This window comes from Gymnoscopelus microlampas (genome assembly GCF_963454915.1).
Source record: "Gymnoscopelus microlampas genome assembly, chromosome: 22".
Lineage (NCBI taxonomy): Eukaryota > Metazoa > Chordata > Actinopteri > Myctophiformes > Myctophidae > Gymnoscopelus > Gymnoscopelus microlampas.
In genome coordinates this window covers 7,070,887-7,091,540 of record NC_139959.1, presented here as the reverse complement: position 1 = coordinate 7,091,540, position 20,654 = coordinate 7,070,887, and the positions used below count along the sequence as shown (strand labels likewise).

At 41.6% G+C, this 20,654-nt stretch overlaps 1 protein-coding gene across 1 annotated transcript in view; it reads right to left on the bottom strand.

The window, feature by feature from the left end:
- Positions 1-5,644: 5,644 nt before the first annotated feature.
- The window catches only part of LOC311038960 (phospholipid phosphatase-related protein type 5-like), a gene marked incomplete at its 3' end in the record, with an annotated part of 127,915 nt that continues 112,905 nt past the window's right edge, over positions 5,645-20,654 (bottom strand). The window contains exons 5-6 of the mRNA XM_084048591.1: positions 12,491-12,625; positions 5,645-5,674 (exon numbers count right to left, since the gene is read on the bottom strand). Coding sequence (XP_083904717.1) covers positions 5,645-5,674; positions 12,491-12,625 — 165 coding nt within the window. The remainder of the gene's footprint in view (positions 5,675-12,490; positions 12,626-20,654) is intronic.

Genomic DNA, 20,654 nt, shown 5'->3' with positions numbered 1-20,654 from the left:
ATGAAGGTTACAAATAAATATGAACTGAAAAACAACCAGGTTTTACCAGAATAGCAACGACATCCATCCAAAAAATTGTCACTGAAAGCAAACCAAGCACATCACCGACTTGGAATGAAAGAGAGCAAAACAAACAAACAAACAAGTGTTTAGTAAAAAAAAAAAGAAAAGCGAAAAATAAAATAATTAGAAAAGATATTGTTGTTGTCGGGCAGTAACCTTGTATAAATGGAAACAAATAATAATAACCACCTGGTTGCACCAGTTCCAATAGATCCGATATAGTTATTATTTAGTCACAATCTTATTATGGAGATACAAGGTTTCTTTCCGACAACAATAATATACAGAATTGGAGAACAACCTCAGTGGGCATAAAGAAGTGCCATACACAGCAAGGCTGGTAGCACAATTCATATGCACATAAACAGGGTGAATATCAACACTATTCACAAAACAGAGTATAAAAACATAATGTGACCAAACTTCCCAACATAATAACACCATATATCGCAATGTTGGTCATCTGTTAAAATGACTTGAAAAAACAACACAATAGTTATCTGAGAATAAACAAAACATTTAACATTTCGTGTTTTGTTTTTCTTCACGGACGGACAAACGCACCACACACGCTCGGACCGCACGCACGCACGCGCGCACACACACACACACACACACACACACACACACACACACACACACACACACACACACACACCCCCCACACTTAGCAATAAGAAAATAGACAGCAGTAATGTGTAATATGACCAAAAAAGGATATATCATTACACTTTTTCTTTCTTTTTTTACATGTACATTTTATACAGTTGTATTCTCTTTTGGATATAGTCTATATATAATACTGTCACAAGTTGTTGCGATGCACATTTGAGCAGATTTCTCGTGGTTTGTAAGCAGCGGTGACACTGGCGGGCATTTTCTTTTCTTTTTTTTGCGATGACAAGAACTGTATCTCGAGTTTAACCACTTAAACCCCAGCATCCATATTTTCTGTGGAAAAGTTGAGCAGAAAATAGCCGATCTACAAGCTTGCGACGCGTGGTAAGCTTGTTAGAACGGCTATTGTCTGCGAGGGTATTTCATGTAGAGCGAAAACAGAAAATACACTAGTATAGAGCCCTGAGGCACTCCGCTCAACAACATATGGGGTTTAAGAGTTTAAAGTGCTGCCGTTCGCGTGTTTCTACCTAGAGACCACCTCTCTCTTTTTTTGTGTATAAGTGCTTCAGTGAGTATTACAAAAATAGAGATTTTAAAGGGGGATAACAGAATGGGATCTGTCACTATACGTTCTAAATTCCTCTCCTGGTGGAAATAAAGCCAAATACAATAGGTTATTACTACCCTAAAAGAGAATGATTTCACATGGCCGAGGGTTGGCACTTTGACTCAATTCTTATACGCTACAAAAGTGTGTGTGTGTGTGTGCGTGTGTGTGTGTCTCAGGGCTATTATAGTATGTCGTCGCTGTTGGGCAAAAACCCTCATATCTCCGTATGTGTCGTTGTTTTTAAATTTGATTTATTTACTTAATTTTCGTAAATGAATGCCCTACTTACGCAAAAAGTAGCAAAAATAGCCGACCAACAAGCTTCCAACACGTCACATCGTGATGCATTGTGAGCTTGCAGATCTGCTGTTTTCACTATTTTTTTATTTTGTGAAAGTAGTCTCTTAGTGTTTTCTCTACACACTTGAAAACAACATCATAAAGCTATGGAAAAATTGAGTTAAAGGTCCAAATTCAATCACAGCAACAACTACATTGGTTATGTCCTTCTGTGTTAGGGAGGTGATGACGATATTTTGAAGGTCAACACGATATATGGAGCAGTGGTTCTAAACCTGTGGGTTGGGACCTCCAGGGTGGTCCCCACATTATTTATTTTTTATGACAGTGAAGTGACAATTTAAGGACTTTTAAGACCTTTTTTTACACCTACAATAAAAAATGTTTAATGAAAAAGGACCATTACTGCATCAAAAGTAATCAACAAACTATACTATAAAAACATTGGCCAAATTGTCAAATAATATAAGAAAGAGGCAAAAATGTTGAAAATAGCTGATCTACAAGCTCACAACGCCTCCAATTGAGAACCACTGGTATAAAGCATACAAAAACCGACACTTTTGTTGTGTATAAGAATTTGGGAATTGTATGAACAATGCAGGAATCACGTCTAGCACATCTGGTACAAAATGAAGTACTGTGCGTGGCATCTTAGATCTAAATCATATGACCAGGGTTATTATAGTTAACTAAAAAAAGAGAAACCCAAACTATAATGGATCAACTGAAATAAAATAAAAGAGGCTTTACAAAAAAATACATTATAACTAATTGAAACTGTATTGTGTTTACACAACAAACTAAAACAAAAGTTTTAGTTTTAGATGGATATGATATAAAAAAAAATCAATATTCTAACTGTGCCAGTTTTAAGGCTTGTGCAAAAATGCACACATTTCAAAAAGTGAAAATTGCCCTTCTACAAGCTAAAACACTACAACTACTACTATGAAAATAATCCTTTTCCAAAACAATTAGAACAACCACACAAACCTAAACTGCAATAGAAAACAAAAAGTCAAAATGAAATAAAAATTAAAATAACTAACAAAGCTAAACTATTATAACCTTGCTTATGACAAATGCTGCCAACGAACATTCCCATCACGGGATTACAGTATAGCTATATCACAGCCATTTGCATCTAAAGCCTCATTTATATTTGGTTGTATACTGTTGCATCCACAAATAGCAGAACTACAATATCACCACGTGTCACGTGCGTGACGTGTGGTGAGCTTGTAGATCTGTTATTTACTGAGCACGCAACTAAGTATAAATGAGGCTTGAGACTGCAAAGTCATTCTCTCCCGTTTCCGCCAGCCAAACCCTCTGGCACTGGAAAACAATTTAAAGTGTAACCTTTACAATTAAACAAATGCATTTTGATATAATCTTTCACTGGTATACTGTATTTTTTCCACAATAACCATTCCACATAAAAAAAAATACTTCTCTAAACACTATTTACAAGTGTCTGCCTCGACACTCGCGCCAAAATGACGCAGGCACTCGGAAGAAGTGCTTTTGAATGAGAAATGTTGAGTAATTTTTTTTGTTTGTTTTTGAATGCACCAAGAAAGACGGTATGAGACTAAAGACAACAATGAAACTAGCTACTTGTGTCCTGTAAATCGACAATGCTAAGAAATCTCAATTTTGGCCTGTGAGTCGAACCAACTGCGGTAACTTTCATCCTGAAATCATGTAGAGGGACATGGGCAGATCTGTTTTTGACGATGGATTTATCTCCATGGCTCCACGTTGTGCATTTACAGTGTTGGACGACAATGTCTGCTGGCAAATAATATTGCTTTTGTAAAAAGAAAAGAGATTGTAAGGGGAAGTGATTGTGAAGATGATTGTCTGATGCAGCTTTAGCCTGATTTATTCTTAGTTGCACGCCAGTGTCATACTCAAAAAAATAGCAGATCTAAGAGCTGCTGTTTTCAGAGCACAACACCAGCGCACAACTAAGCATAGCAGGGGGAGTTTAGAAACCCTTGTGGGGATTTGGGGGAGGGAGAAACACAGTAGGAGGTAATATAATGGATTCACATTGATTAGCTCAGGTTGTCTACATACTGTACACGCGGACGCACACACACACCCATGCACACACACGTTCTGGACACACTGGCCCCTAAAACCCTCATGCTCCATAGTGGTGAGGTATCGACAATACAAAGTGCCACAAAGGTAGATTACGTATCAAACCGTCAGACAATTCTCGTCCAATCCATTGGGTTTCAAAGTGGGGAACACCAGGTGGTGCTAGGAGGCCCAATTGGACCGAAAAATACATTTATATATATATATATACTATACTCTCAAGATAAAAAAAAAGATGAGACAAATTGTTACTGAATAAACAAACATGAGTAAAAATGACCCTGTGCTAGGTTAAAGAATTTGCTCAAATTGATTTAGTTATTTTTTATTTGCAGTGCAGCAAATGGTTTAACCTTCAAGTAAAAAAAAAGTCTCCAGCACTGAATCTCACTACAACCTCTAAATACAAGTCTTCTATCTTCTGTCTATCTTTAAATACAAGTCCTTAGGAATAACCAGAACAACATTTCAAACGGGAACACACATTAATACGTGATATAAATCTCTGTTTCTCAACAGGTCCAAATCGACGCCTTTGGGTCTGTAAATCTCAGAGTTAAATTAACTCTGAGGACTGACCTTTAGGCGCTGTGTTCACAGATACCGTTTTTTGAGCGGAGAGACACCTTGGATATCATGATGTCCATAGAGTACGCACGCATTGTTTATTGACACGCTGTGTGTTTGAAACCGATCAACAGCCAAGACAGCCAAGAGGATCAAAAGAGCAGCGCTCCTCTCCAAAAGTTGAACTGTTTCCAGCTTGAAACGCTGGAAACCAAACAATGGTCGTCTCGAGTGCTGAAGCAGCGATGCTCGTGCTGGTTAGAGGAGCGCACCAGCGCGTCTCTACCATAGAAAAGCATGGCAGACAGGCGCTGCCAGCTCAAAAGGCGCTCTCTGTGAACACGGCCCCTTATAGTGTAAATCACTGCTATAAAGCATATTTTTTTCTCTGTCTAGAGGACAATCCCGAGACATCTTTTCCCCACAGTCGGCTTGCTTGCTGAAGATCCGCTTGTCATATTAGAGTTGTGTTTATAACACACCCAGTAGCCAAACGAAACCCGTAACGAAACATGTATGCTTCTCTTCCAAGTCCCCTTTAGGACTTTTATGCTGAATGGTGCTTCATTCTGGGAGGCAACAGTTCAGGGAATAAGGTTTAGAATAGAAAATCTGAAGCCACTTGTTCCACCAAACAATTAAAGATTATTTTTTTTCTGTGTCTTTTTCTTGAGCTGCAATTGACACACAGGGAGTTTGGGGGTGGCAGAGGTGGGTACAAAATTACTCGGCTACATTTCCTTGAGTAACTTTTTGAATGAATTGTACTTGTAAGAGTAGTTTTAATGCAACATACTTTTCACTTTCACATACATTTGTGAAGAAGAAACTGTTTCTTTTACTCCTTTACATTTGGGCCAAAAGTAACATTTTTCAAATGACTTTGCAGCATTCTGATTGTTACTTGAAGTTGCACATGGTAGCCTACTTTCAAAGTTTATTTCTATTAGTCGAATACTTTAATTTGACATTTTAGACATTTCAATTGCATTCCGATAGACACCAAAATCAGATCGTTCAAAGTAACTCAGTACATGAGTAGCATTTTTGCTAGACACGTACTTACTCTTTCTCAAGTAATTCTTTGGATGACTACTTTTAATTGTACTTGCGTCACTATTATTTCAAGTAACATTGCATTTACTTGACTGCGTTTTTTGGCTGCTCTACCCACCTCTGGAGAGGACGGGGGGCGGGGGAGGACGGGGGGCGCAAACACATTACACTGTAGCGACATAACAGCGGAACCAGACATACAACACAGCAGAATGGGGTTGTTGTTGTTTTTAGCGAGGCTGCGCTCCATAACCGGCAGGGATGGTGAAGAGCGTGGACGTCCAGTGGGTCTGCCACACGGCCGACTCCACATCATGTGACCTCAGCGAAGGCGATGTGGTTCTGTAAGGACGAACACACACAGAGAAAGAGAGAGAGAGCGAGAGACAAACAGGGACACATGTGAGACACAGTGGACAGACAGACTGACATGGCAGACTGATCATGTTTACCCATCATGCAATGTAAAGGCAACAACATGTCAGAAAATGTCACTGCACCAGCACCACACCCATGCAAGCCTGAAAAGATAATAATAAAAGAACCAATCAGGATAATGTGGCAAAGTTTGTAGTCCCAAAACCCGGAAACAAGTTAGCATTTTGCACTTCCTGGCTTCCTCTAAGTCTATGTTCTTTTTTATGGGGTTTAGGTTAAATGTTTTAATGTAGTAAACACAGGTTTATGGGCTTTTCACGTTTTGTTCTATACGACAGAATATACCTTAGTAGAAACCCCACTTGTACATTTTGTAAGCGTCTACGTGTCTTGAAAAGGCATTCGCTAACACATGGCTAAATTAAACTAAAGACGTTGTCGGGACATTACACGTCATCATACCGAATCATACGACAAGACATAAAGACGTGACCACGTTGTAGCTTGTTCATACGGTAGCTTCTCAATGCTGGTGATTTAATTTAAGCTTCATAAATCATAAAACGGTTGTTAATTCGTGAAGATTATGTTGCGTAACAAAACATGTAAGTATCATGAACTTTTTATTTGCCACAGAACTTATTTCAACAATAATTAACTTGCGCCCTAGCATCCCTATTCTGGGGGGTACATTCAGTGAAAAGAGATTAGGTGTAGAGGGAGAAAAAAGTGCCATCTCAGAGGGTTTAAGGGGTAATATAAAAGACATAGCGGTTGCATCTGAACGAGGGCTTTCCGCTTCACTTCAAACTCTTGCCAGTCTATTCCACAAGCCAAGCTAAAACAAAAAAAGCACAGCATTATTTCCGATCATTTCAAATAGTATTCGATCAATGGCTGGCAAGGTCGGCAGCAATCTTTAGGCTAGTGAAATTTACAGCTATTACTTTGAGGTGTGGTGGTTATAGGGCTGGGCGATATGACTCCAAATCAATATCACGATTATACTACAAGCTACCACTGTACAACAAAGTATAATACAGAGCTTAAAGGACCACTTCACCCATTTTCAACCTATCTTCATATAATTGGTCCTCACCAATGCTCATTATAATATGGTCCCATTTTTGTCTACCCAGTCTGTGTCTCAGAGGACGGCTGTGGACAGTTCAGAAACCAACCTACCAGTGAAACCGCCTAATAGAAACTGCAGGCTTTCTATTCATGGAAAATTTGGATGCTGAAATAGAAGCCATTGTTTTCGCATTAATACAAATAAATAGAAGCCTGCCTGCCGATAATGTCATGGTAGGCGGGTTTCTGAACTCTCCACAGCACAGACCAAGTAGACAAAAATACCATATTATAATGAGCATTAGTGAGGACCAATTATAATGAAGATAGGTTGAAATGGGTGAAGTGGTCTTTTAAGTGGTTAATCAGACTAATCAATTTAGTTGTGTCCAACTAAATTATATACAACAAACAAAACCTTCTTTTAAATTATTCAATTAACCTAACCTACATGGGGTTCTAAATGTCTTGATGTTTTGACATATTTCCGGTTAATTGCCCAGCTGAGGGCTTGCAAGCACCGCAGGCATTGATTTTCTAATCTATTTAATCTGCATGGCTGCGAGTGTGTAATGCCTGATTTGTACTTGGTTAACAGGGTTTGTGGTAAGGCAAGACAAAATAATCGATCGACAATGGCTAAACACATCACCTGAAGGTACATGACAGAGTCCTGAGGTAATTCCTTTATAGCACAGCCTGCACTACACACACAGTGCAGTGGTAAAGTACACAGTTATAGTGGTACATTACACAGTGAGTGCAGTACAGTACAGAGTGGTTGCAGTATACAGTACACAGTGGTTGCAGTATACAGTACACAGTGGTTGCAGTACAGCAGTGTGTTGGGTGGGAGCTAGAAGCAGCCATGCAGAGGGTTGTGTTTTGGTGCGGGTGGGTTGGGGAGCATTGTGTAGGGTTGCTAAGCAGGGAGGGACGAGCGTTAAACTGTAGCTCAGCTAGCTCAGCTAGTACCTTGGTAATCGACTTCTGCAGCCATATAGCTCTTGTCAGGTCCCCATATCTGAAACCAAACCAGAGCCGGTCACATAGAGGCTGATGAATCGTGCTATACAATTCTACACCAAACTCTACACTGACCCAACAGCCTCATCTTACGATAAATGTCCGAAATCTCTGTGTCTATGTCGGGTGTGTCCGTATGTACTTCACGTATCTCAAGAACCGTCCGTCCGACCGACTTCAAACCCAGCACGCGCATTGCTGGCGACCCGAGGGAGTGCCGTGCGGCGTGCCCAGCGTTGAGCTGGTCGGATACGCTTAATACCAGAGATATAGACCCGTAGCGTCAAATGGGTGTGTGCCCAATGGTCAGATATGGACCAGATGTTTCACCTTTTTGATGCAACAACGTGACAATGTGTTGACAAGAAGCAATTCAAGTTGATGCTACTGTACATTGTCACTGTCACTGTGAAAACAGCATGTAAAATAATTGAGGGCAGGAGTTTTTTTTAAATAATGGTCAATAAAAAAAAACGTTAACCACATTAACTCTGGTGTCGCTATTTTGAGCAAATGCATTCATCGTGCGAAGAGGTATAGTGATTAAGTGGTTAAGAAAGCCCCCCCCCCCCATAAACAAACAAACAAACAAACAAAAAACAAACAAACAAACAAACAAACCTGGAGTGAACAATTCAATCATCAGCAACAATCCCAGAAAAAGCAAATTCCTTGGCTCGTTTATTATTTTTCAGGGATCATACATAGCGACTAATTGGTTTATGACTGTGCCATCTTCAAGCTGTGCGTCAGCCATGTGCTTGTGAGAAATACATGGACATTGAGTCACTGCTTGAGTCACTGACAACCCAAAAAGTACAGCTTTATTATTATTACTATTATTATTATGTTCTTTTTCAAAAGGTTGTGTCACTCTGCCCTGACATTTTGTTCACTGTGGTTCCTTTGCCTCCCAGGCGTCTTCATGGCAAGCTATTTATAGAGTCGTGGCTGTTAGAGTGGATGTGAGATTTTCCCGCTCTTTGTCGGAAAGGAAAAGAGATAAATGCTCACCACAAACACACAACACAGCAAACTTTGGAACGGTAACAAGTAACAGTGGAGAAAAGAAGCCCAGAAGAGCTGGGATTCAAAGCGGAGGTCAAACTGGAGGCTGCAGCATACTCCAGGCTAAGACAAACTTTTTTCCCGGCTTTGACAGGCCAATAAGTTAAGCACTGCCTTGACGACCTTCTGTTGGGCATTTCTTGTACCTCTGAGATTGTGTAACTAGCCGAACACCTACACTAGCCGAACGTTGTGTGCGATTGGCCAGAAGTTTATGGTGGTCGTGATTTTTTTTGTTTTTGTTTCTGCATTCTGCCCAAGGCTTGATTCTGCCAGCAATGAACAATGGGTGGGTCTCCCTCTAACAACTTTGTTGAGCTCTGCCGAAGCATAAAAGAGTTGTAGTTCCTTTTGGAGTACACAACAGCCTTGAGAAGGAAAAGAGCAGCAAACGCTCTGGACAGTGGAAGGACTCCTCCTTATCCTCTCTTGACCTAGAAACCGAGAGAGCAAATCACATCTGGAGCAGTGGCTCTCTAAGTGGGGTCCAGGGACCCATTGGGATACTTGAAGGGGTTCCAAATGGACCCTTTACAGGTCTGTAACTCTGAGAGGGTGCACACATGGAACCAAATGGACCCTTACGGGTCCATTTGGTTCCATTTTGCACCTTCTCAGAGTTGTGGGCGGTCTTTATAATGGGGAAACGTTTGAGAACCACTGATCCAGAGGGTTTTTTGTCATGCGTTCATTGTTTATATACTTTGGGTGTCGCAGAAAGGGGCAGGCACGCTGGAACAGGGGCAGGCCCCGGAGCCACTGTGCGCAGGACAGGAGCCACTCTTTGATGAGACAAGAACCTTCCTCCTCACTGCTCTCTGTCTCTGCTACATGTACCGGTACATGCTACCAGAAGACATCAGAACAAAGAGCGATACAAAATAAAAAGATTACATTTTTATTGACAAGACACCTTTCATACTCCTTTGATGTCCGGACGGCTTGACCCCACCTTCCTCTGTGTGTGGACAGTACTGCATGTGAGGGGGCTACATGCTACCATAACACATCAGAACAAAGTTCTTATGGGCGATAAGAAAATAAACTAGAAAAAGTGCTCCTCGGAGCACAACTCTCCGCCAGAAGACTTGTGTTGGGAATGTTGGGAATGTTCTATCTGTATAAGTGTCCTATCCGTCCTGTCTGTATAAGTGTCCTATCCCTCCTGTCTGTATAAGTGTCCTATCCGTCCTGTCTATGTAAGTGTCCTATCCGTCCTGTCTGTGTAAGTGTCCTATCTGTCCTGTCTGTGTAAGTGTCCGATGTTTGCTGTCTATGTAAGTGTCCTATCCGTCCTGTCTGTGTAAGTGTCCTATCTGTCCTGTCTGTGTAAGTGTCCGATGTTTGCTGTCTATGTAAGTGTCCTATCCCTCCTGTCTGTGTAAGTGTCCTATCTGTCCATTTCTCAGCCATGTCAACTCGAAATCATGCTCGCTGGCTTGGGCGCCTAGCTGTTAACTAAGCATTTGTAGGATCGAGGCCTTCCCATCTAGAGAGGCTTTAGCTTAATTAAAGTATCTGCTTTGCATGCAGGATTGTTGGAACTGTCTTACCTCACTTTGAAAGTGGCACAGACACTTTCAAAGTGACATATGTATTTTATAGGCCGCTATACGTCACTAGCCAATCGGATCACACTATTTCACCGTATTGTCACGTGTCACGTGAGGCTTGACCAATGTTAGTCCCAGTTTCAGAAAGTGAAAACAAACTCTCCTGGCGGAGAGAATAAAAAATCACACTGTCATCACCACTATCTGTAATGTGATTGGCTGACTTTGCAAATTCAGGACTGTGATTGGCTAGCGAAACACATGACACATGTGCAGCCCTATGAATAGCAGTATGGACTTAAAGAAAAGTCATTTATCCTTTTTTTTAAGTGAGTCATGTTGTGATGACCACACACCGCCCACTTCACACTAGGTGTGATTTTTTAAATTTATTTACAAGACACCTTTCATACTCCTTTGTTGTCCGTACGGGTTGACCCCGCTTTCCTCTGGTTCCGAAGGCTTCTACCAAATGAATCCATCCACCCATCAAACTCACTTATCCACCTAAAGTTCCTTATTGATAAAACACCATCGTACTCCTTTGGGTTGACCCCACCTACCTCTGGTTTCTGAACGTGCCATTGGAGGGGTGGGTGGGTGGAGAGTAAAATCAGCTATGTGTGCTGAGGTGACCAACTCACTGCGTATCACCGCTATTCAGTGATGTCATTTTGTGGTAATCCACCCACCCAATTCGGAGGGTGGATGGATTCATTAAGACATGTTTTTTTACTTTTAAACAAACAAAAAAATTCTTTTAACCACTTAGACTACCTTTAATTGAACTCTGAGAGTGTAAAAATTGAGAAACGCGTAAACAACTCTCAAGGATGAATAAATAAAATGCTCAGGATGGCATAGTTGTGAGGCGTTCTGCGATGCGGTCCTCCATTCCCCGGCCCTATCGCTGCTGCATTCACCTGTAGGGCTATCATGACATTTCACTTGACGATTAATTGTCACTAATGATTGCATTACCAATTGATTTGAGTTTTTGGCATTGAACATGGGAACGTAAATACAAATTACATTTCTGCTTGGCATTTAGGCATTGTAAACAAAAACTCCACAGGGCTGGTTTGACAAATGACATAAATATTCAAAATGAATAATGTACTGTATGTATCTACTGTATGGCAAAAATAGGCCATATTTAGTCATTTCATACTTTCAAAAAGGAAAATAAATGCTATTTTTCAACATATGCATGTACTGTATACAGATGAATGGAAACGATTCTGATGATTATGCAAAAATGTATTGTGATTATCTCTGATAAGTGCGATCATACGATTATGTAATAATTGTGACAGGTCCTACCAACATGTTGTCTCTGTCGGGTGGAAACCTCATATGTCCAAAATTGTAACCTTTCAGGATTCACATTCAAAAATAGCTTGTTGTGTAAACAAGCCGTTTACACAACTGTTTGTAGACACACAGGGTAGGCGTGTGAGTGGCCCAGAGAGCAAATTTTCAATCCGCGACAATCCATTCTCTAGTAGTAGAAGTTTGTAAACAGCGCGTCTGAGCGGAGCACGGCGGAGAAAAACAAAGCTGAGATAATGGCGTTTAAGGGGAAGATTTAAACAGGGGGCAGACGGAAACGGAAATCTTCGATTGACGTCATTTCCGTATCCGGGTGTGTTACAATGAAATGTATCACTTCGAGAGATGAAGGACGGTGAGATCTTTATAAAATCAACGTTTTTCAAAATTACGTTTTTTACATCAGTGGCAGATTTGGTAATTGGAAAGAAATACGTTTTTTACGTCAGTGGCAGTAAAACGGCGGAGGCGCGCCACCTTAAGCGGACTTGAGGCACGAGAGGCACGGCCGAGCGAGCCGTTATAGGCGAGCGAGTCGGCGTGCCGAACGTTGCATCCAGATAGGGCCAGAATCATAAATCATCATGTTTTCCCCCCGTCAGCATCTGATGTCGCAGGTATCTCCACTCCAAAACGTCAAATAGCGCCGTATTGGTCAAATCCAAAGGCCAGCCGTCACCCGCTTTGACGGAACGGGTGTGAGTGTGCGTCGGTTGGTCCTACTCACCTGTGAGGCGATGTATTTCTCCAGCGGGCTCTCTACGCGGCCCATGCCCGTGGCGCCGCTGCCCGGCAGCGGCTCCGACGGCACGTCTTCGCCGAGCAGTAGCTTGCCTTTGAAGTTGTGCACGACGCACACCACCTAGGACACACAAACACACACACCGGAGGGGGTCAGATGCCAATGGAGAGAATGTTGTGTGTTTGTGAGAGAGAGAGAGTGCGAGTGTGAGTGTGTGTACTTTATTACTATACTTGTGAGGGCCAAATGTCCACACAAGGTCTGCAAATTCAAGCGTACCCTTTACTATGGGTGCAGCCACACTGGAGGCGTCAAGTGCACGCTTCAAGACATGCTGACCGTCTCTCAGAGCACAGTTCCATTCAGGAGTGTTTACTAAACATACTGTAATAACCACCAGCACAAGTGCCACCAGCAATATGCTCACATATTAATAGGCTACCGAGTCTGTAAGCTACTGTCCATTGCAGAGACACATCTGTCTGAAAACGGACCCGTTTGTTTTGTTTTTATCCCTTTCTTTTTTCCTTTTTTATAAGACAATACAGACCTACTGAGAAATTAATTAATTATTGCATAAAAACTTGCTGTGCCTTGAAATGGCTATAGGTGGGGGTGTGGTCGAGGCAGCGAGACAGAATGACGCAATGTAGTTCGTCAAGCTTTCATGGATTACTTTCTTGGCTTCTGTTGTCTACGGGTGTCCAAAGTTTGTTGTGGCCATTTAGACTGTGACTACATCCAAAACAAGAGGGAAAAAAAGAAACCGAAGCACCAACTCCGAATGAAGGTAATATAATGTAATAGCCAGCCATGAAAAGTTATGTGTTGAACTAGGGGGCCCGAAAATCGGCTTTTGCCTAGGGCCCATTCTGACGTTAACACGGCCGTGTGTGTGTATGCGCGTGCGCACTTGCGTGAGAGTGAGTGTGTAAGGGCATGCATGCGTGTGTGTGTGTATAGCCATTTCCCTGTGGCGAGGCACGATGGATGCTGGTCTTACATGAGGCCTAATGATGAACACAACCTGGCTTTGATGTGCAGTCTGAAAGGATCAATTGCAACAGAGGGAATAAAAACGCGCGCGCGCACGCACGCACGCACGCACGCACACACACACACACACACACACACACACACACACACACACACACACACACACACACACACACACACACACACACACACACACACACACACACACACACACTGAGTGTGTTGGTGTGTGCTAATGTAAGATCTTCCATCTTCCACATTCTCGCCCTCTCCAGTGGCTCCTGGTTAAAATCTCTCTCTCTTTATACATTTCTAAAGGCATATACAGTATGTTCTCTGTTGCTGAACATGAGCAGGCTTCATTCAATATCTATTTATTTGCAACAGCCTAACCCACCTTGTGGACCAACACTACGAGCATAGGAGCATAATACCATTAACTGTTGTGGAGAGAATAGTTAGATTGAACAACACGTCCCTGCAAAAATGGGAGGTAGGTGTCTGTTCAGTGCTTCTTGATAATAAGAATAATTTGAAGAGAAGAGAAGAGAAGAGAAGAGAAGAGAAGAGAAGAGAAGAGAAGAGAAGAGAAGAGAAGAGAAGGTCCAGTGGTTTGCGATACCAGCCCCGGATAGACGCTCAGACAAAAAGACAGACAGAACTTTTAAAGACTCACAGACCCTCTTCTAATCTAGACGTCTCGTCCCCGGGTAAAAAAAAATAAAAAAGTTATTTTACAGCAATAGGCTTCTTAGACATGGTTGGAAAGTCATGATCAAAATACACTGTCAAGAATTACAATCTGAAATCCATCCATCTGTGCAAACCAGAATGGTTTGATCCTCAAAATCTGCTGTCTAAGCCATTGCCAACAGATGTGTGCAGCTTGAGAACCCTGTACATGCTGCTACTTTCTTTAACCCCTCCTCAGGGCCGCGTGTTATGTTTACACCTGCATATTGTTTCTGTCGGGCAGAAACCTCTTATGTCCATATTTTAACACCCTAACACCCTACTTGATAATACTACAGCGTCGCACGAAAGCATCAAAAGTAGCAGATCGACAAGCTCGAAACGCGGTGCGCGCTGTTTTTGAATTTGAGTCCTGAAAAGTAACGGTTTTGGACATATGAGGTTTCCACCTGCCAGAGACGATATGACGCTAATGTTCCTATTAGCACGTGCACACGACCTGCGTACGATGCTAATATGTTCTAAACATCATGTGCATCTGCATACTGTACTACTGTGTGTACACTGTACAGTATGTCTTTGATTATTTGACCCGTTTTGTATCCTGATGTGTTCTGTTCTTTTCTTATCCTGCTCTACCCCTATCCTCTATTCACCCACTTCTTTATCCCATTTAGACCTGAGGCTGATGTAAAAAAAGACGCCTTCTAAATCCTTACCTAAGCCCTTCAATTTTGTATTCAAAAAAATTTAAAAAGTAAATTAGATTCAGATTTCTAAAGCCAGTGAATATTTGTGTGTCGCTGGCAACCGACAGAAATAACATTAGCACATGATTAGCATATTACACTACGTGGCTATAAATATCTGCCATACTGGCGCACAGCATGTGTTGGCACGTGTGTGCAGAGTGCCCGCCTGTGTGAGCACTAAGCAGTGTTGCCAGATTTTGCAAGAGAAACAAGCGGCCAGGTCCATGAAAACAAGCCCAAAAGAAGCGACTAGGCGATACGTTTTACCACTTTACATCGGCTATTTGAAAATAGCAGATCTCAAACTCAAAACGTGTCGCGATGGGCTTGTAGATCTGCTATTTTCAAAAAAATATTGAGAAAAAAGTGAAATATTTTGAATATTTTAACATCTTGTATGGGGGTCCCTGGCACAAAAAAAATTCAGATGGACAATTACCGGTACATATTAATCTGGTGGTCCTTGACATGAAAACAATGTGGGAACCGCTGGTTTAAACAACATTAGTAAGCAAGCCCAAATAAATACTACAGTTTAGAAACAAGTCCCCAAAAAAACAACAACCCGCAACTACCAATATTTACAAGCTACTTTACAGAAAAAAATAGCCCAAAAAGTCGCTCATAACAAGCAGACATGGCAACACTGGTACTAAGCACATGTTTGAGTGTGACTACAGTGCACTGTGTATGCTTCTGTGAAGCTTAATTTAATCCATCATGTGAGGGTGTCACTTGGCAAAGAAAAAATAACAGATCTGCATGCTAATAATGCCTCGCACCGCAATGAGTTGTTAGCTTGCAGATCTGTGCTTTTTTGGCAAGTGACACCTTCGTACTACAGAGCATGAATTAGGCTTTAACAGACATTAAACACCTACTAATTACAGAGCGCCCTAGTTTCTGCACTGCGTTCGAGAGAAATGAGAAGTCGTGGTGCAGTTCTTTAGCTACTTCTCAGCTAAGTAAAAGGAGGATGAAAATGTAATATGTAGAGGGGGGGTACCAGGGGGTCCCCAGCAAAAATTGTTAATATAGCATCACAATCATTTTAACCACTTTAACCATTTTATACTTTGGCTATTCAAAATAGATATACAAGCTCATAGCGAGCTTGTAGATATGCTATTTTTTTACATTGTGAGAATGTGTGCAAATCTTTGAATATATATATTTTTAAACAAATCTTTGCTTCTGGGGGTTTCTGGCACAAAACATTTTCAGATGGGAGTCCGCGGTTCTGCAGAAATGCTCATTCTGCATGGCTTTTCCGCGAAGCGTTAAATTGACAACTTGTTCCCGGATCAGACTCCATCTGTAACATTTCTCTAATGATTCAACGGTTTATCAAGTCAGATCAGGAAACTGATGCTGGAATAGTCCAGTCTGTGTTTGTCTATTTGTTTATTCATTCTTTAATTTTTTTCTGTATTTCTTTCAAGCCACGCAAACGCATCGTAGGCGGTTTATTTTATACCAGATAAATCCATTAAATAAATACAGTCAAACCAACCAAGCACTGAGCAGCGAGGATGCTTCCAACCTTAACCAATTTAACCACTTGAACCCCCAGCATCCATAAGAGATTTTTGGTGTAGAGTTTACTAAGTCTAGAGGGCAGTGATGGAAGAAGTACTCACATGTTTTACTTAAGTAAAAGTATCAATACTGCAATGTAGATATACTCTGTTACAAGTAGAAGTCCCATATTCAAAATGTACTTGTGTAAAGGTACAAAAGTATCGGCATCAAAATATACTTAAAGTACCAAAAGTAAAAGTACTAATTATGCAGAATGTCCCATTTGACAAGTTTTCAAAATGTATGAAAATAGATGCGACGCATTGTGAGCTTGTAGATCTGCCATTTTCAAATATATATATGGCTGAAGTGGTTAGTGTGTTTGTGGAGTAGAAGTAAAAAAAATATTGTAAAGAATTGTAAACACAATACTCAAGTACAGTACTTCATGCAACTCCGAGGCAAGGCAGCTGCTGTAAAATCAATTCATCATTATTATTATTTGATTTATTTTTAAGGTGAAAGCCTCTGATGGAAGCCCTGCTCTCCACTCTGCTCCAACTCCTCACAGACCTATTGGTTCTACAGCATAATGGAAACGGACAAAAAGAAATAAACCCCATTGGCCTCCCTCAGAGAGACAGACAGAGAGAGAGAGAGAGAGAGAGAGAGAGAGAGAGAGAGAGAGAGAGAGAGAGAGAGAGAGAGAGAGAGAGAGAGAGAGAGAGAGAAAGCGAAAGAAATTAGAGGGGGCAGCATAAAGGGAGCTTGACAGCTCCATTTCGTTGTCTTCGCTCGTTTCAAGTGCAGCTAGGAAACGAGGCGTGTCAGAGCCTGTGTCATTGTCACTTGTGCTGCACATGGCCCCAATGAACAGTACAATCCTCTGCGTTCATTTGGACTCAATTGGACCCGGATTTCACAGCGCAGTGTGTGCAAATGCAGCTGTGTGTGTGTGTGTGTGTGTGTGTGTGTGTGTGTGTGTGTGTGTGTGTGTGTGTGTGTGTGTGTGTGTGTGTGTGTGTGTGTGTGTGTGTGTGTGTGTGTGTGTCTGTGTCAGCGTCTGTCCGTTCCGAAAAATGGATATACTCAATGAAAGTACAAGTACCTCAAAAGTGAACTAAAGTACAGCACTTGAGTGAATGCACTTTGTTACTTCCCACGACTGTACACAAGAGGCAATACAAATGAGTATTCAGCTATTCCTCCTACACAGTACAAAGTAGGCTACATCAGCTCAGTCTGTCAGTCCTGTTACCTTGGCTGCAAAGTGCCAAACAAACATGACTACAGGACGACCAATACAGCATATCGTTGTTGTCGGGTGGAATTGTTGTATGCCCAAAATATCAATATATATATTGAAAATAGCAGATCTACAATCTCACAACGCCTCGCAATGGTGCTTATAGATCTGCTATTTTCACTACTTTTGTGTGACAGTCTTGTATGATGAAGTAGGGCTTGAAATTTGAAATTTGGAGATACAAGGTTTCTGCCCAACAACAGCGATATCAGTCCACTAATCACAATGTTCTTCGTTGCTCTGGTGCTACTGATGAAGACTACGTTGCGTTTACTGTGTACTCAAGATATCGGTGATGTTGCGGTTTCTGATACCAGTGAGATAATTTGCATTTTTCATATATAAAAAAATAGCCGCCCATATTACATATAACCTAGTAAGCCTACAGTAAATCCATATTCTACTATAGCTTTGGTCATTTTCAATATATTATGTATAGGACTATATCCCCATCAATACATATTACATATTATTTCCGCAATCCGCATTGACGAGAAGCCACACCGGCTGCCATACCTTCTACCTGGAAGTAACAGTGATTTCATTCACCGTGTTTACAAATCAGAAATGGGGAAACAAATGCAATCGGGAGCTCAAAAACGGAAAGAGAGCGATACAAGAGCTATCCGTGTAACAGCTAATAATATATAATAATATTGGTCCCCACTCGTTGGGGTGTTTTTTGTCACTATATTGCACATACGTGAAATTTGTCCACTGCATTTACCCATCCTATAATCACTAGGAGCAGTGAGCAGCCATTGTGCGGCGCTCGGGAGCAATTACGTTAGGGTTAAGAGTCTTGCTCAGGGACACACATTGATGCATTGCTGGCCTGCCCGTACCTGGGACGACCAGGGGCTCTGGCTTCCTAGGCGGGCTCACTAACCAATCAGCTATGGCCGCAACGTGTGCATCTTTAACCACATACAGTGCATTGGTTATTTGAAAATAGTTGGGTCCTTGATATGAAGAAGTTTGAGAGCCACTGAATTACACAACCCAAACCTCTATACCAAAGGGATATTGTGCTTTCAGTAAGCCTCTCTACGAGCACAGTGGACAGTGGATAGAGAGCTACAGTATAGGAATAGTGAGGCACTGACTGGCAGATAAACCATTACAGCATACCACATGCTGGATATAGAGAACTTCCCATAACCTTGTCCTTCTGTCACTTCATATGAAAGAGAGAGACAGCGATAGTATATATATATATATGTGTGTGTGTGTGTGTGTGTGTGTGTGTGTGTGTGTGTGCATGTGTGCGTGTGTGTAATATTCTGCTGACGGCTACATTTCCATCTAGTTGAGCCAAGCCAGTCTTCCCTATCCGTGACTTATCCTCCACCGTTATCCACTCACAGCGATGGAAAGAGTGGCAGAATCCTTCTACACACACACACACACACACACACACACACACACACACACACACACACACACACACACACACACACACACACACACACACACACACACACACACACACACACACACACACACACACACACACACACACACACACACACACACACACACACACAGTTGGCTTTACAGGGATTCCCCAGGATCAGGCTGTAGGGAGATTCTCTCTAACTCAGCAGGACGAGCCTCTTGGCAAGGACGCACAGCGAGAGCGTGAAGGAGTAATGTTGGAACGTGACCCGAGGGGTTGTGTGCGTAGGAAGGAGATGAGTACTGTGTGTGTGTGTGTGTGTGTGTGTGTGTGTGTGTGTGTGTGTGTAGGAGGTGAGAACTGGATCTGTACGGACCCACCCCCTCTTGTGATGGCTTGACAGTCAGTCACAGGGAATTTCTGAGCGGATACTGTTGTGTGTGCGTGTGCGCGCGTGTGTGCGTGTGTTACTATATTTGAGAAATAGAGATTTTGAGGACAATTGTCCTTGTCCTCACAAGAGAAATGGAGATTTGTGGATTTTACAATTACGAAAAGAGTTCAGGTTGGGGTTAGGGTTATAGGATTAGGCCATTAGAGGTTAGGTTTAGGGGTTGGACCACTTAAGTTAAGTGGTCATATAGGTGGGGTGCAAACGCTTTTGACATTTTCAAGTGGGTCCCTGATCCAGATCCAGAAAAGGTAGAGAACCAATTAGTTAAAGGGGCTACACCATGAATTAAAAAAAAATATATTATATATAAATATTGCCCCCTAATACGTTTTAAACAGGTTGTAAGCCTAAAAAACACCCAGATATTTTTTCTCACAATCTGACTGTCTGTCATTCCAAGATTTTTCAGCTGCAATACCAAAACGTCCTATTGGGCAGGGGGGAGCTACTGAGCAATTCTGTCTGGCCATCGTCAATGCAAAATCAGTGCAAGTGACATCACTTGCACAGCCATTCTGAAATGGCCTGTTCAGACACGCCCATTCAGGAAATCCATGAAATGAGCATGAATGACTGAATGTTAAAAAAAAAAAATGTTTTGGGTACAAGAGACACTGGGGAGCCCAAAAAATACTAAAAACCTAAAAAAAAATGAAATTCATGGTGTAGCCCCTTTAATATATAGCGTCACAATCATTTTAACCATACCTATTTTATACCTTGGCTATTCAAAAATAGCAGATATACAAGCTTGTAGATCTGCTATTTTTGAAAAATCATGACATTTTTTGCAAATCTTTGAATAATATTAGTATTATAGTGATAATTTTAGACTCAAATCTTTGCTTCTGGAGGTCCTTGGCACAACATATTTTTGAGATGGGGCGTCCGCAGCCAAATACATATCATTTTGGGGGTCCTTGACACGAAAAAAGGTTGAGAACCAGTGAAGTAGTGTATGTGACTAACATCCAGCCAGTCGCTCAGTGGCGACACAATATTGTCTGATGCTCGTTCTAGTTGTATAG